This window comes from Megalops cyprinoides, chromosome 21 (assembly GCF_013368585.1).
Source record: "Megalops cyprinoides isolate fMegCyp1 chromosome 21, fMegCyp1.pri, whole genome shotgun sequence".
NCBI classification, from domain to species: Eukaryota; Metazoa; Chordata; class Actinopteri; order Elopiformes; family Megalopidae; genus Megalops; species Megalops cyprinoides.
Window position 1 is genome coordinate 13,282,633 of NC_050603.1, and position 13,661 is coordinate 13,296,293.

The 13,661-nt window shown below is 41.9% G+C and overlaps 1 protein-coding gene across 1 annotated transcript; it reads left to right on the forward strand.

The window, feature by feature from the left end:
* Positions 1–7,725: 7,725 nt before the first annotated feature.
* LOC118768861 (vacuolar protein sorting-associated protein 72 homolog) lies at positions 7,726–12,953 on the forward strand. The gene is made up of 6 exons (XM_036515820.1): positions 7,726–8,213; positions 8,550–8,702; positions 9,120–9,243; positions 10,146–10,322; positions 11,079–11,223; positions 11,892–12,953. The coding sequence occupies exons 1-6, from the start codon at positions 8,097–8,099 to the stop codon at positions 12,298–12,300; spliced, it is 1,125 nt and encodes a 374-aa protein (XP_036371713.1). The 5' UTR covers positions 7,726–8,096; the 3' UTR covers positions 12,301–12,953.
* The last annotated feature ends 708 nt before the right edge of the window (positions 12,954–13,661 follow it).

The following is a 13,661-nucleotide window of genomic DNA, read 5'->3' on the forward strand; positions in this document are numbered from 1 at the left end:
AGCTGTTACGTAAGGGTGGAATGCAGAGCTGTGATTTCATGTCTCTGGCTGGGGCCCTTTGTGTCAGAACTGGGGCAGGAACGATCTGTACCAAAACACAGGGGCAGGATTCAGGCTGTGCAGAAACATGCCTTAACTTGCTAAGTGGATTACAGTCAAATGCAAAGTTCTGAAGTAATGAAGAACGTAAAGGCTGGTATATCCCCTTCGTCAAGCAGCATAACATTTAGGTCAGGTGTGGGCTGTTGTTATTAATGAGGGGACCTCCCCAAGTTGGCACTTTTCCCTGCTTACTGGAAATACCACTGAAAACCACCGCTGCTACTGCGTATATAATGGTTGCAGATGTACTTTTTTGAAGGCTCAACTGGCAAGTAGGTTAAACCAAAAAAAGCCAAGGGGACACCAGTGTAGCAAGAGAGCATTTGTTGTTCTGTAGTTGCTGGTTCTGTAATGTAAAATGTGCTAGGACAAAATCACATGGAAAACCTTTATTTGGGGTCTGACACTCATACAGGTCTACGATCACTTGCGAATGTAATGCCTTTTATTGACAGAAAAACAAGTCTGTCCTTACCTTCTCCTCTGTCTCAGCTTGGGGTCTTACATCATCGTCATGTATTCACACTAATTCCCCAGTCCACCTTCTCAGTATTTGGTTCCTTCATTGAGACTGGAGATGCAGTGCAGCGGGTTTAGTTAAATACACTTCTTATTCTTAGCATACCAAAACCTTATTATGGTATATTAAGTAGTAACTGCAAAACAAGAGTGTGTATCTAAGTTACTGTGTGTATGTAACTTTGCCCAGTCACCCTGGTCAAATATCTCTGCTGACATGGCAAATAGAAAGGGAATATTAATTCAGAACGATGCTAGGGGTACAGTGTAATAATGGATAATACAAAATCATGTTTATTAGGTATGCATTTTTGGTTTAATTTTCTGCTGAAAGATGGAACTGCTCATGGCACATGTAAGTACCTTATTTTAAACTTTCTGCCAAACATTGTATAATGTGGTTGTTCATCCTGTTCTCATTCATTAGGTGCAGAACAGGCATCTGTTCTTGAATGATGAGTGCTGGTACTGAATGCAAAACCTTACATTACATTATCGTCATTAAGGAGATCAATAGCAACTTAAAAAGGTCACAATATTGACATATCCATTTATACAATCAAATATTTTACTGAAGCAATTCTGGGTTCAGCAGCAATGCCCCAGCAAGGAACTGATCCAGCAACCTTTTGGTTACATGCCTTGCTTCTTACCACTGTGCTACACTGCTGCCAACATGGGTTGATACCTATAGTAAAAAAAAGTATATCAAAGAGGCAGTGTTAAAGTACAGCGCAGTGCAGCTGGAGTGTGTCTGTGTACTCCATCTCTCACTTTGTGTGTATAACTCTTTTGCAGACAGTGACCCAAGGCATTCCAGACAGGAAGCCCCACAGACAAGGAATGCAAATCGGGGGCTTTTGGGGAAGGATGTATCACGGTCGCATCATCCTTTCGTTTTTATGCCCATCCCTCGTCACTTTAGCTTCTGTGAAATCTGTCATCACTTTGCTTTCCTTCCCTGCCTCCTTTTGTCTTTTGTTTGCCCATTCTTGTATTCCTTTGTGTGCCGTTCCTCTCTCCTGCACTTTCCTTCTTTTGCACCCTCCCTGGGTTTCACTCTTTTTCAGTGCAAGGCTCTGCTAGTCTCCCTTTTCTGTCGTCACTTTTGTCATCTCGCCAGCTCTCCCTGCCTTTCATCAAGCTTCATTTCTCAGACTCATTCTCTCCTCTATCCTGCCTTGTTCAATTGCTTGTAATATTGCTTTGAAGTGGTTCTCTTTATTCGTTGACTTTTTTGTCTCTCTTGCTTGATGTTTTAACCCGTTGGTTGTGTTCCATTATTTCTTAATATAAGGATATTTGCCATACTGATATCCATGCCTTTCACATTTTTGTCTCCAGTTTTAATATCCTTCATTATTTATTCTGTTGGTTAAATATTAAATATGTAAATATAGTCTTTTTGTTGTGCTCTGATACCTACTTTTACTCACTCCTTTCTTCTCTCCTTCTATTGCCTTCTTTTCTCCACCATCCTCCCCTGTTTCTCTGACTTCCATCTTACCATCTAGTTTTTCCTCTCAGCTTTGCAGTTCTCTCTCTCTCTCTCTCTCTCTCTCTCTCTCTCACTTTCTGTCTGTATCTGTGTGGTGTGCGGTATCCATCACAGCTCCAGTGTGAATCGGTTGGCACTGGCATTGTTGGGCCCGAGCTGGCATCATTGTACATTCCAATCCCATGAAGTCAGTCCTGGAGCGGCATCACACCATTCTCCTTTCTTAATGGGGTCCTCAGTTTAGGAACCCCAAAATGTCATGTGACCAAAGACCAAAGAAAGCAAGCGAAAAGAGTTGAGAGAGAGCATAGAAAGAGACAGAGACAACTAACAAACTAACAAACTCGATAGACAGAGAGCAATAAGAAAGATGGGGGGCATAGATGGAGATGGATATATATATATTTCATTTTCTTTTTCTTCATCAACAGTCATGCATTTATCCTCACATGGAACTCCACTATAATGCTCTTGAAATTGCTGTAAAAATCTATATAATAGACCAGATAAGACTGTTTATGAAGTAGTGTTCAGCTACGGGCATACAGTATGTAGTGGATACTCCGGGGGAACCCATTATTGCCAGTGTATTAGGTCATTCCCCCCTGTGGCAGAACATTTGGATAGTGGGGTTCTTTCATCACAATCAGATCCAGATATTACTGAGTAGTCATGCTGCTCTGTTGTTTATTACACTTTTTTCTCAGCCATGGCAACATGTCCTGTATCTATGACATCAGAAACAAAAACATTGTACTGGGTTGTGAAGTTAGATTACGTCATCTGACTTTGCAGCCCAACCTAAGCCTCATGCAGATATTCCTGTAGCCACTAAGAACATCTTCCACTGGCCTGACAGTCTTTTCCCATGATATAACAAAGACATACACATCAGATATTGTCATTCGTTGTTATGGGTGGGGGTGGCTACAGTTTGGGTTTGGTGAATTTTATTAGGGAAGTTAAGTCATACATATTGAGTCATTTAGAAAGACGTGATTAATTAGTGACAAACCTGGCGTGAAGATGTGTCATTGTCTTTGATGTTGGTGTCTTGTTTGAGTTCATGATGTAATCTACTTGCTAAATTTACAAATCTAGAATCCAATCAAAAAGATTACTTGCAGAAGATTAAGATTTGTCACTGTAGAGAGAGCTGAATTCAATCCAATAAACACAGTAAGACAAGACAATCAGTGTGCATTATCTATCTATCTATCTATCTATCTATCTATCTATCTGTCTTTCTGTCTTTCTATCTGTCTACCTGTCTGTCTGTCTCTCTGTCTATTTGAGATCAGTTATGTCCCTTTAAGTTCTTTCTGTCATAGTCATTGTGACAGCCTTAGTGCATTAGTAAGATTAAGTTCAGGCCCTGGCAGCAGTTGAATGCAATTGTCTCTCCACAGTTTTTCAACAAAGTATGTGTGTGGGTTATGGGCAAAGAGAGGGGTGCAGACATCAAAGTGGTGCGAAATTTTATCCTCTGTCTAATGGACAAAGCACATCGCTCCCTTGTGAGAAGGCAAGCACGGCTGATCATGTGACCCGCCACAGGAATGTGAGATCCTTTGTTTAAACAACAACCAGAGAGATTGGCCGGGGAGCCAGGTGTTCCTCACCTGCTCCTACTCTCTTCTGTGTTCAGTGGACTCACTCACCCACGTATTCTTTCATTACATACACACAGTCTTTCATACAGGAGTGGTTCAGAACTGTGCTCTAAGGCTGCACAATAGCACCCCACCTGGGACTAGAACAATTCACCTCCCAGTCAGAAGTCCTCAACACACTACTTCACCACAAAACTGCATAGTCACTGGCCTACAACTGTATCTGCAAACTGAGTTTTTAAAGTAAAGACAGATCCTTAAAAGGGAAATCAGCTCCTGAATGTTCAGTATTCAACATATATTTCCCAGTAGTCAACGGGAGTCAATTTTTCCAGAGCTGAGAGTTAAATCTGTGGGGCTTTGGGCCTAATAGTGTTGTACATTCTCTTATGGCAGTTTTATGCCTCTGCCTGACATTCCAATCCACTATACAAACATGTGCAATGAGACATATTGGTCATTCCATTTTGGCCATATATAAGACTAATTATAATTACAATTATAGTGTGTCATGGTAATTAAAACATAGCAAAGTACATAGCCTTATACATAATAGCCTTACACATCAGTGTAACGTGTCAATATTACATGTGGTTTTAACACAGAGGAACCTGGTTCATAGCACAAGTTTAATGCGTATTTCTGACCTCATGTCTGTCAGTTTTGGTAAGTTCAGTTTTCCAGCAGCATTGAAAGCTGCACTGTGTGTGGTGTACTGTCATTGTTATTGCTAGGGAAATATGGAAAAGCCCATACTGTCATTAAAACAATTGCTGTTTCTGTTTTCTTCTGTGGCCCTGCCTATTGAAAAAATGCCTAATGACAAAAGGCCATTGTGGACAGTGAGCCAAAGTCTTTGAGCACTGTCGCTATCTAGTGGCCTTTCATAGAACTGTGATCTATGTTGTTTACAGTGAATATCATTAATCTCGCTTTCGGTTTCTCAAATGTGATGTCATTTGGTCTTGGTCTGTGCAGTTTATGGAATTTCTTTTTAGTGTGTTATTTATTTTATTTAAAAAAATTCCAGCCTCCTACCTCTTGCTTGTTTAAGAAAGACAGGTGGGATTTTTTAGTGCATAGAAGTGCACTTTGATGTTGCCTTTTCTATGTAGCTCTTCATAGAAGAGGTTAGGAAGGTACCGTGTAGGTGGCCAAGTATCGATATTAATGTCCTAAGGAAATTCAGACAAAAGTACCCCACAAATGTGAAAACACCTGGAGACAAATCACCACTTTTATGTGGATAATAAATTGCAATGTTACCGGGAAAGTGTTTGGGCATGCATGTGCATTACTGTATGTCTGTGTATGTGTCTATATACTGTATGGGTGAGCAGATGTATGTGCGCCCATCTGTGTATATCTGTACATCTAGCTATATGCATGTCCCCACTAATATAAAGTGTGGTGCATGTTCTTCACAAAACTGTAACCAATTTTCTCAGACATTGATATTGTTACCTTTCCTTGAAAACAACCCGGCCTACAGTATAGGCTAGTTTTCAGAGATATTGGGAACCTGTACACCAGTAACCCTTCCTGGTATTGACTTCATTCAGCACAGGTAGGCTGTTGTCTCAAATTTTTGGTATTGGTGTTGTCTCAAATAATAACGGAAAATATCAACATTGGATACTGGTACACTGTTCTCTTTTCTTGATATTTCCTGCCCATCAGTCAACAAGATTAAATAGTTAATGGAAAACAAGTCCTTGCTGTCATTCAGTCACCCTTTTCTTAAGAACCAATTGCAGGGGAGAATTTCATGCTGATCTACATTCATCATAAACAGGCAAAGAGGAGTCTGTGTGTATGTGTGTGTGTGTGTGTGTGTGTGCCTGCACTTGGTGGGGGGTTCTTTGTGTGCTGCCCCTTAAATACCCCCCAAAATATCTCACAGATCACATGTGATGCACACCTTCAGAACCTGAATACCTTGAATATTTCGGTTTCTGCTTTGCACTTGAACAGACTGGAATTTTCGCTTTGAGATATGACAGATACGTGAAAAATGTCACAGGGATACATGTTTTACATAGCACACATACGGTATCTGTAGGACACACACAGATATTCTGTTTACTTCTGACACACTAAGGAAGGAACAACATTATGACAGTGCTGAGTATGTATAGATGTAGGTATATATTGTGTTTACGTCTGTTGTTTGGGTACGGTGTCTCAGCAACTGCTATGAAATCCTGATGTTTCAGCACACACCCAGATACTCACATGAGAAGAAGCTGAATTTGCCATTTTTGTGGTGCTAAATACTGACTAGTTATTTGAAAAAAGTAACCAGATCGTTAACATTGAAATATGAAAAAACAGGCCATTTTAATTTTAATATGTTTCTTATTTACTGTGTACTGTCAATACGTGATTTTGGATCTGTAGTGATAGAAAATATTGTGCTGCTGATAGAAAATAAGTGCTGTTAAATGAAATGAAATCTTTTAAAATACAGTAACGTAGTTACAATGTCAAGAGGAAACAAAGTCCAATTTCTCTCTATTCAATTTGTTTCCATTAGATATACATGAAGTAATGTTCAAGGTTCAACAATTCTTTCTGTATCAGTTTATCTGCCACAACAGGTTGAGTTCCAAGTGCTGTACTGAATGGAAAAGATTTTGGAAAATAACTGGCACCTATCAGGACATTGACTACACTTCCATAAATCTGTAGCACTGCTGCCATCTCATGGAAGATGAGACAAACAGCAAGTACATTAAGTGAGTGGGAACATTTCCTTTCCATTTCCAGTTTTATATACTAAAACAAAATAATATCTGCACTGAACATTCAAGCGTGTACATCTTAAAAGCAAAAAAATGTAAAGGTGTTATGTATGGGTGATCTATCTCCAGGCAAATATCCAAATCCTTTTTAACAATGGCCTGCTGAAATGAAGCGATACAATTACTAATTGCATAATACCATGCCTTTAGCCATGTATTCTGTTGTATTGTGACCTTACAACACAAGATAATTTTCAAAAGTGGACCAGAATGGGTTACAGATGCAATAAAATGAACATTGATCCACAAATATACATTTCATTGGACACAGTAACACTTTCTGTCCATGTAAATGTCCATCCTGCAACATTTTTATCTGCCACTTCACAAAAATCTGTGGGTGTCCCCAAAGGGAATCTAGCTAAGTACATAACTCTTGAAGGGAAAGGCATTTTCTGGCCATTATTTCTGAACAAAACTATACACACTGACAACATAATACAATATTGACAACACATATTTTTGGGAAGACAGGGTTCTCAAGCAAGCAGATGGTGTAACTGCTACTATCAGTGTAGTAATATTAAAAAAATAAACACATCGGGGCAGCAGTGTAGCATAGCAATAAGGAGCAAGGCTTGTAACTGAGGTTGCTGGTTCAATTCCATTCAATCCAATTTGGGCAAGGTACTCAACCCAGAATTACCTCAGTAAATATTCAGCTGTGATGGATAGCATGTAAAACTGCAAACTATGTAAGTCGCTCTGGATGAGAGCGTCTGCAAAATGACAGTAACGCAATGTAATTCATCGTTCCTTCCAAATGAGAAAAAATACGTAATTCACCTAAGGGTGGCCTAAGGGTGATGTCCTGTTATGTTTAATATTTAGAGTGAAATAAAGCACTGAGTGATGTGCATCAAAGTGAGCCTGCCATTTCAAGTGCCTAGAAATGCATTACAAAAAGTGTAATTATAAACTGAATTACAAACTGTACCTCTCCCTGGCTATAGGCTGATGCAGAGCCATGAAGCTACATGGCTCTGGGCTGATCAGTGCGTCGAATTTCGGCGGGGGTGTGTTTCCCCCGCTGAAATCGGTATGCAGTATGCTGCGCTGGATTGGCTGAAATTAAAATAGGCGGAGTTTGCAACGGGCGCATGGCAAGCAGTGCAGTCATTGGTGCAAACATAAAGACGTAAATTGCGTCACTTCCCTTCTCCGCTGTTGAACAATGGCAGTACCGGAAACGGCAAACAAGTGAACGACTGCTAGTTTAAATTTAGTTTCTTTAAAAAAATGGAGTAAAAATAGAGTTGCTCAGGTTATTTTATTACACTGATAATATGAGAAATGTGACTGTTTTGCAAATTAAATGTCTCATTTGATCTGCGCTTGCAAGATATCTTTAGCGCTCTGATTTTGTAGGTAACGTTAGCTAGCCAGCGACCTAGTCAGTAATAATCAAAATCAAGCGTTGTTTTAAGTAGTCTAGCTGGTTAACGTTATCTGGTTGCTTGAAGATGGTGGAACTTTCTGGAACCGTCCGTGTCAGTTGAGAAGTGTTCGGTACTTTAACGTTATATATTTTTCCTGTTTCATACAAACTAGCCGACTAAAATGAGTTTAGCTTTCAGCCGAGCACCCCGAAAGACGGCGGGGAACCGCATGTCCAAATTACTGGACGCTGAAGAAGAAGATGAGTTCTACAAAACTACTTATGGTGGATTCAATGACGTAAGTGCTCATATTTCACTTGTGGATAGCTGATGTGTACCTAACATCGAGCACTCCAAGATGAATACTCACTGTGGTGACAGCCAGTTTACTGGAACAATTAGCCAGCCCTGCCCAGTGGAGATACGATCATGGGGGGGTTAACCTATACTAATTCATAAATGTGGTTACCTGGCTAATTTGACAGCCCCTGTCTATGGAGTCGGGAGATTAACTGAACTGAACCTTTCCAATTGCTAGCTCATAATGTGTCCCATACCTTCAAACGAACGTCATTCCATAAGAATTGCAGAAGTACTTATTGCAGTTTAAATAAATATTCTGTGTTTTGTTCAGGAATCGGGAGATGACGAGTATAAGGGCGATCAGTCGGACACTGAAGATGAGGTGGACAGCGACTTCGACATCGACGAAGGTGATGAACCCGACAGTGACCAGGACGAAGATGAGCCGCGCAGGAAACGAAGGGTTGTCACCAAGGCCTATAAGGTGAGATGCCACTATGTTGTGCCCACAGCAACGTTATTCTAACTTCTCAGCTACTCCATTTCGAGGACTTGTACTTGAATGAGGCTATGACAAGATCCAACACCTATGCGTGGGATGAGCTCAGCTTCCTAAGCACAATGCAGCATTTCACCAACCTGCTGATGGGAAGAACATATGCAGAAGTACTGCACAACTTCTATCTGTAGATCTCAATTCCCATTGACTCTGTTGCAGAATGTTGCACCAAAGTTGCCTGACGAATTTGCCCCTGATGAGGCTTCAGATGACTTTGTCTGGCATCTGCATTCTAAGTTTCCATTTAAATTTTGTTGTAAACCTTATATGGGACAATTTAGGGCGACCGGCATAACTGACATTTTGACGGTTTCCTTACCTGTTTGTGGCCTCTTTTGTCAGGAGCCCATAAAAGTGGTGAAGCCCAAACCCAAGCCCAAGAAGACATCAGAGCAGCCCCGTAAGACTGAGCGGGCCAAGGTGGACAAGCATGTTCCTCTGGAGCTCCAGGAGGAAATTGGAGAAAGTAGGAATCCCCTCACCATCTTGTCTTTCTGAAATCTGTACAGCGATTTTCCACAGAATGTAATATATAGTAATAACATAATGATCTAATTTATTTGGCACAATCCTACTGTCAAGGCAGCTTTCATAGGTGAATTTTATTGTTGAATAAAAGCAAACCTGGATTTATAACCCGTGCAGCACACGGGTTCAGTCACAAGGGGAGGGGCTGCATGTAAAGCCAGGAATCCCTGTCAGTGTGGCCCATTGTCATACATTTAAAGGGACGATGCGGTCAAACGTTGTCTTTGATATACTGTGTAGTGTGTATGGAAAATGAAGTTGATTTCCCACGTAGAATGATGCTTCCAAAGCACAGTCAGCCCAGAGCCTTCAGTCCAGCTCTCCTGGCTGCTGAAAATGTCTCTGAAACTAAGGCAGCTCTGAGCTGTGTTTGTAAGTGTGTGGGAAGAAGCAGGACGTTATGGACATATTTATGTGGTCTCAGAGGATAGATCTGTCCTTTAGAGACACTAAATAGCCTACAGAGATGTTCCTTCCACAGAAAACCTCCTGCGCCCTTCCGGTGACTTACAGAAACAGCTCAGCACGGGCTCAGTGCTAGTAACACGATATATCAAACTATAAAATTTGATCAAAGTGCCATTTTAAGCTTTCTGAAGTGGAAGCCATGGAGATGTACACTTGACTCTTTGCGTGAGACAGCAGTGCTGATGTGAGATTTTTATTTAGGGATGATAGAAAAATTTTGTCTTTAAGACATGTCAAGAATGATTATATGTGTGTTTGTCATGACAAAGCATCAAAAGAATGACGCTCTACAAAGTAGAAACTGCATGAGTGAGGGGCTTGATCTGGTTGTCCCTTGATGTGTGCTGCATGGGATCTTGTCTTGCCCACCAGGTCGCAAGTCTGTGCGGCAGTCGACCACCGAGCACACGCGCATGACCTACCTGCGGCTGCAGGAGAGGCAGGTGGCCCCACGGCGCAGGAAGGGGGCCCACCACGACCGGCCCCTGACCCAGGAGGAGCTGCTGGCTGAGGCCAAGCTGACCGCCGAGATCAACCTCCGATCACTAGGTAAGAAAGAGAGGGTGTGTGTGCATGCAAGCTTGTGTGTGTGCGCACATAATTTCAAATTCTGTAACAGTGTCTCTTAATCCAAGTCCTGGGGACCCATTGTGTATTCTGGCATTTGTCCAAGCTATTTCTACCTATTCATTGTGAAATGGGATTGGTTTTGCATTACCCTCTCAATGCAGGGATTGAAATATATGAAAAATTCCTAATACCAAAAATAATTTTAGGCTGATTGGGCTGGGCTGGGCTGATTGAAGTAGTCATTTTTCACTATTTTTATGCACATCCTGTAGTCATTTAAGATGTTATTAACTTTGATGTAGAGGATACAACTGCAGTCTTAGTGGCATATTAAGCTCTTGGTGTGCCCTGATACATCTGTGGTATCTGGGATTTGAAAATATAAGTAAGTGAAAATATGAAAATGTAAGTGTATTCATTCTTCATATTTAAAAAGTACCTGATTTACTCGAGTAATCAGTTTCATTTATATTGTGTCTGTCACCCATTTGATAATTCCCTTCCAGTAAAGAGGTATAATCCTCAACCAGCACACTGTGTATTGCCCACGTCAGTGGTACACAGAAGACACGTTTCATAAGCTAGTTCATTCACCACCAGCCGAGGCGCAGAGGGAGGGATTCATTTCCCTAATTAAACCAGCGTGCGGACATCTCCCTGGATCAGACAGAGTGTCATGCACTTTGGAAGTGTTTGATACTTGTCCAATGGTATGTCTCTCCTTATTAAACTCAGAGAACTATGAGCGTCTGGAGGCAGACAAGAAGAAGCAGGTCCACAAGAAGCGGCGCTTCGAGGGCCCCACCATTCGCTACCACTCGGTCCTCATGCCGCTAGTCTCTGATGCCCACCTGAAAGAGGAGAACGTGGACGTGGAAGGGTAAGAGACGCACTTCTCGTGTGCAAACCAGTTGTCCTGCTTTCCAGGAGACTGTTCATGAAGGGCACCTAAGGCTGGTCTTGGGGGCAGATAAACTGATACGGTTTCACCTTGCTGTCTTTTAGCATGTGCACCTATCCAGAACTTGAAATTCATGTTGCCCTGGCAGTCAGTAGTGGCTTTTTCCCAGTAGAGAGCTTAAGCTGCATTTGGACAAATAGAGATGACACGCCTCCTTCTGAAAATATACAGCTTTTCCAATACATTTTGTTGAGGTGTTGTTAGTTCGAAAGGGGTCTGTGCCCATATACACACCAATGATGTCTTTGTTCAATGCTTACATTAATATTCTCTTCTGATCTTAATACCAAAATTAATTTTTACTTGCAGGTGATCACTCTATTTACATGTAGTTGTGCTTGACTGCGTTATCGTATCACACCAATGTATGTACTTTTAACAACTGCCTGGCCACATCTAGTATTATGTGCTCAACTGTGTGTGGTACTTGCTTATAACCCCACCTTGACTACAGCTAGCAGTAAATGGAAAGTGCCTTAATAGTGTGGTCATTTTCAGGTGCACCTGGACATGGGATGATGCAAATGAGACACATATATTTGGAAATGAACCCAAGTGAAAGAGTTTTGTTTCATTTCTGCCTCCAGGTTAGACCAGGACACACCACAGGCCACTTCTGCTGCCCCGGCACCCTCTTCTGAAGCTGCCCCGTCCACCTCATCCTCCTCCCAGCAACCCCCAGGAGGGTTCTGCTCTCGAACCTACATCACCTTCAGTGACGACGAGGCCTTTGAATCGGTCTTCCCCCGGGCCCCTCTGCCCCGACCCCCAGTCCAGGAGATCTGCCCGGTCACCCACAAGCCGGCTTTGTACCGCGACCCTGTCACAGACATCCCCTACGCCAACACCCGCGCCTTCAAGATCATCCGTGAGGCCTACAAAAAGTATGTGGCCGCCCACGGGCTCCCCAATGCCTCAGGTGGGTTCTCTGGAGACGGTGGATCCAAGGGGGCCCGTCAGAAGATTGTCATCAAGCAGAGCATGTCGGCCACTTAGCAGGACAATACAGATTTGACCTACATCTGAATTTGTAGGCCTTGAGACTTTGACTGATTTCTCTTTACGTTTCCCTCTTTCTATGACTGCTTTTTATGTCTGTGATCCACTCTTTTTGCTTTTTTCCCTTGTCTTTTTTTTCATCTATGACTGGTTTCTCTTTAAACATACTTCCAGCAAATCCCTCCCATATTGACATACTGGGGTGTACTCAGTATGGAAATCATTTGAAGAGGAGCACCGGTTAGTTCTGGCAACTTGTTTTTTTATACTGCATATGTTCCATGTTATAGTTTAATGTTGTAACGCGTTGAGCTTTAGAAACATTCCTGCATGGAGTAATTGGCAACTGTGCAGACAGGAATAAGTATGTTTGTACTTACAGTAAGCTGAAACGATAGGATTTTCTCTAGTGGGGGAAGATGAATGCATAGTGTAATAAAATATGTACAAGGAATCATATCTTCATTTCTCCATTTCTTTAAGCCAAAAGATGGGCAATGATGAGCCGAAACCAAAAAAGACATGAGGTTAAGTCAGGACATGAACAACTTTGCCATATCTTGAGAAATGCATACAATGAGGTCTTGAAATGTATTCATAGTGTGCAGACTCTGCCCTGGGCCAGCCTTATGTGTGTTTTTTTTTTTTATAAACGGACTTAAATAGAATGCCTTTTTACATATCATAGCTCCATGCTGAAGTGTAATTCTGTAATCAGTTCACAACTCCCTGTGAAAGAGGGATTTATTCTTAGTAGGTCACTCAGTTTGTTCTGGGGGTTATCTTTGTTGTTCTGAGCTCTAGTTACTTGTGGAGTGACTTTTGCAATGACTTTGCAGTAGATGGAGAGATTTTGCCCTTCTGTTGTGTTCAAATGAGGACTTGATAGCTTTTTTTTTATCAGATATCCCACTTCACCGCTGAGTCATTGTCTCTGCTGAAGGGTACATCACTGGCTGAAGAACTGAGCTTGTGGAGCATTTTTATTGGCCTATTAATAACACCTAGTTTAACCAACAAAGCCCCTACTTTGATGGCATTTGCATATTCTAATCTTGAGATGGCCTAACAGCTCACAACAGCATATCCATGTAAAGATACTGCTTTGTACCTTAAGATGCAATGGAGACCTGTGACCACTAGATGTCTCTTTTTGTCCCTGACACCCCCAAACTCTGTAACTGATAAGCACATGAGCGCAGCTGCCACTCCTCTCCCTCCCTCCCTTCCTTGCCCCCCCCCCTCCCCCTTTCCCCCACCCCTCTCTCCACTCTGCCTCTCTGAGCCAAAATAATAAAATGCTGACCTCACAATGTGCTGCTGGTATCCCTGTCTCAGCATTGCCCTGAAAGCAAGCG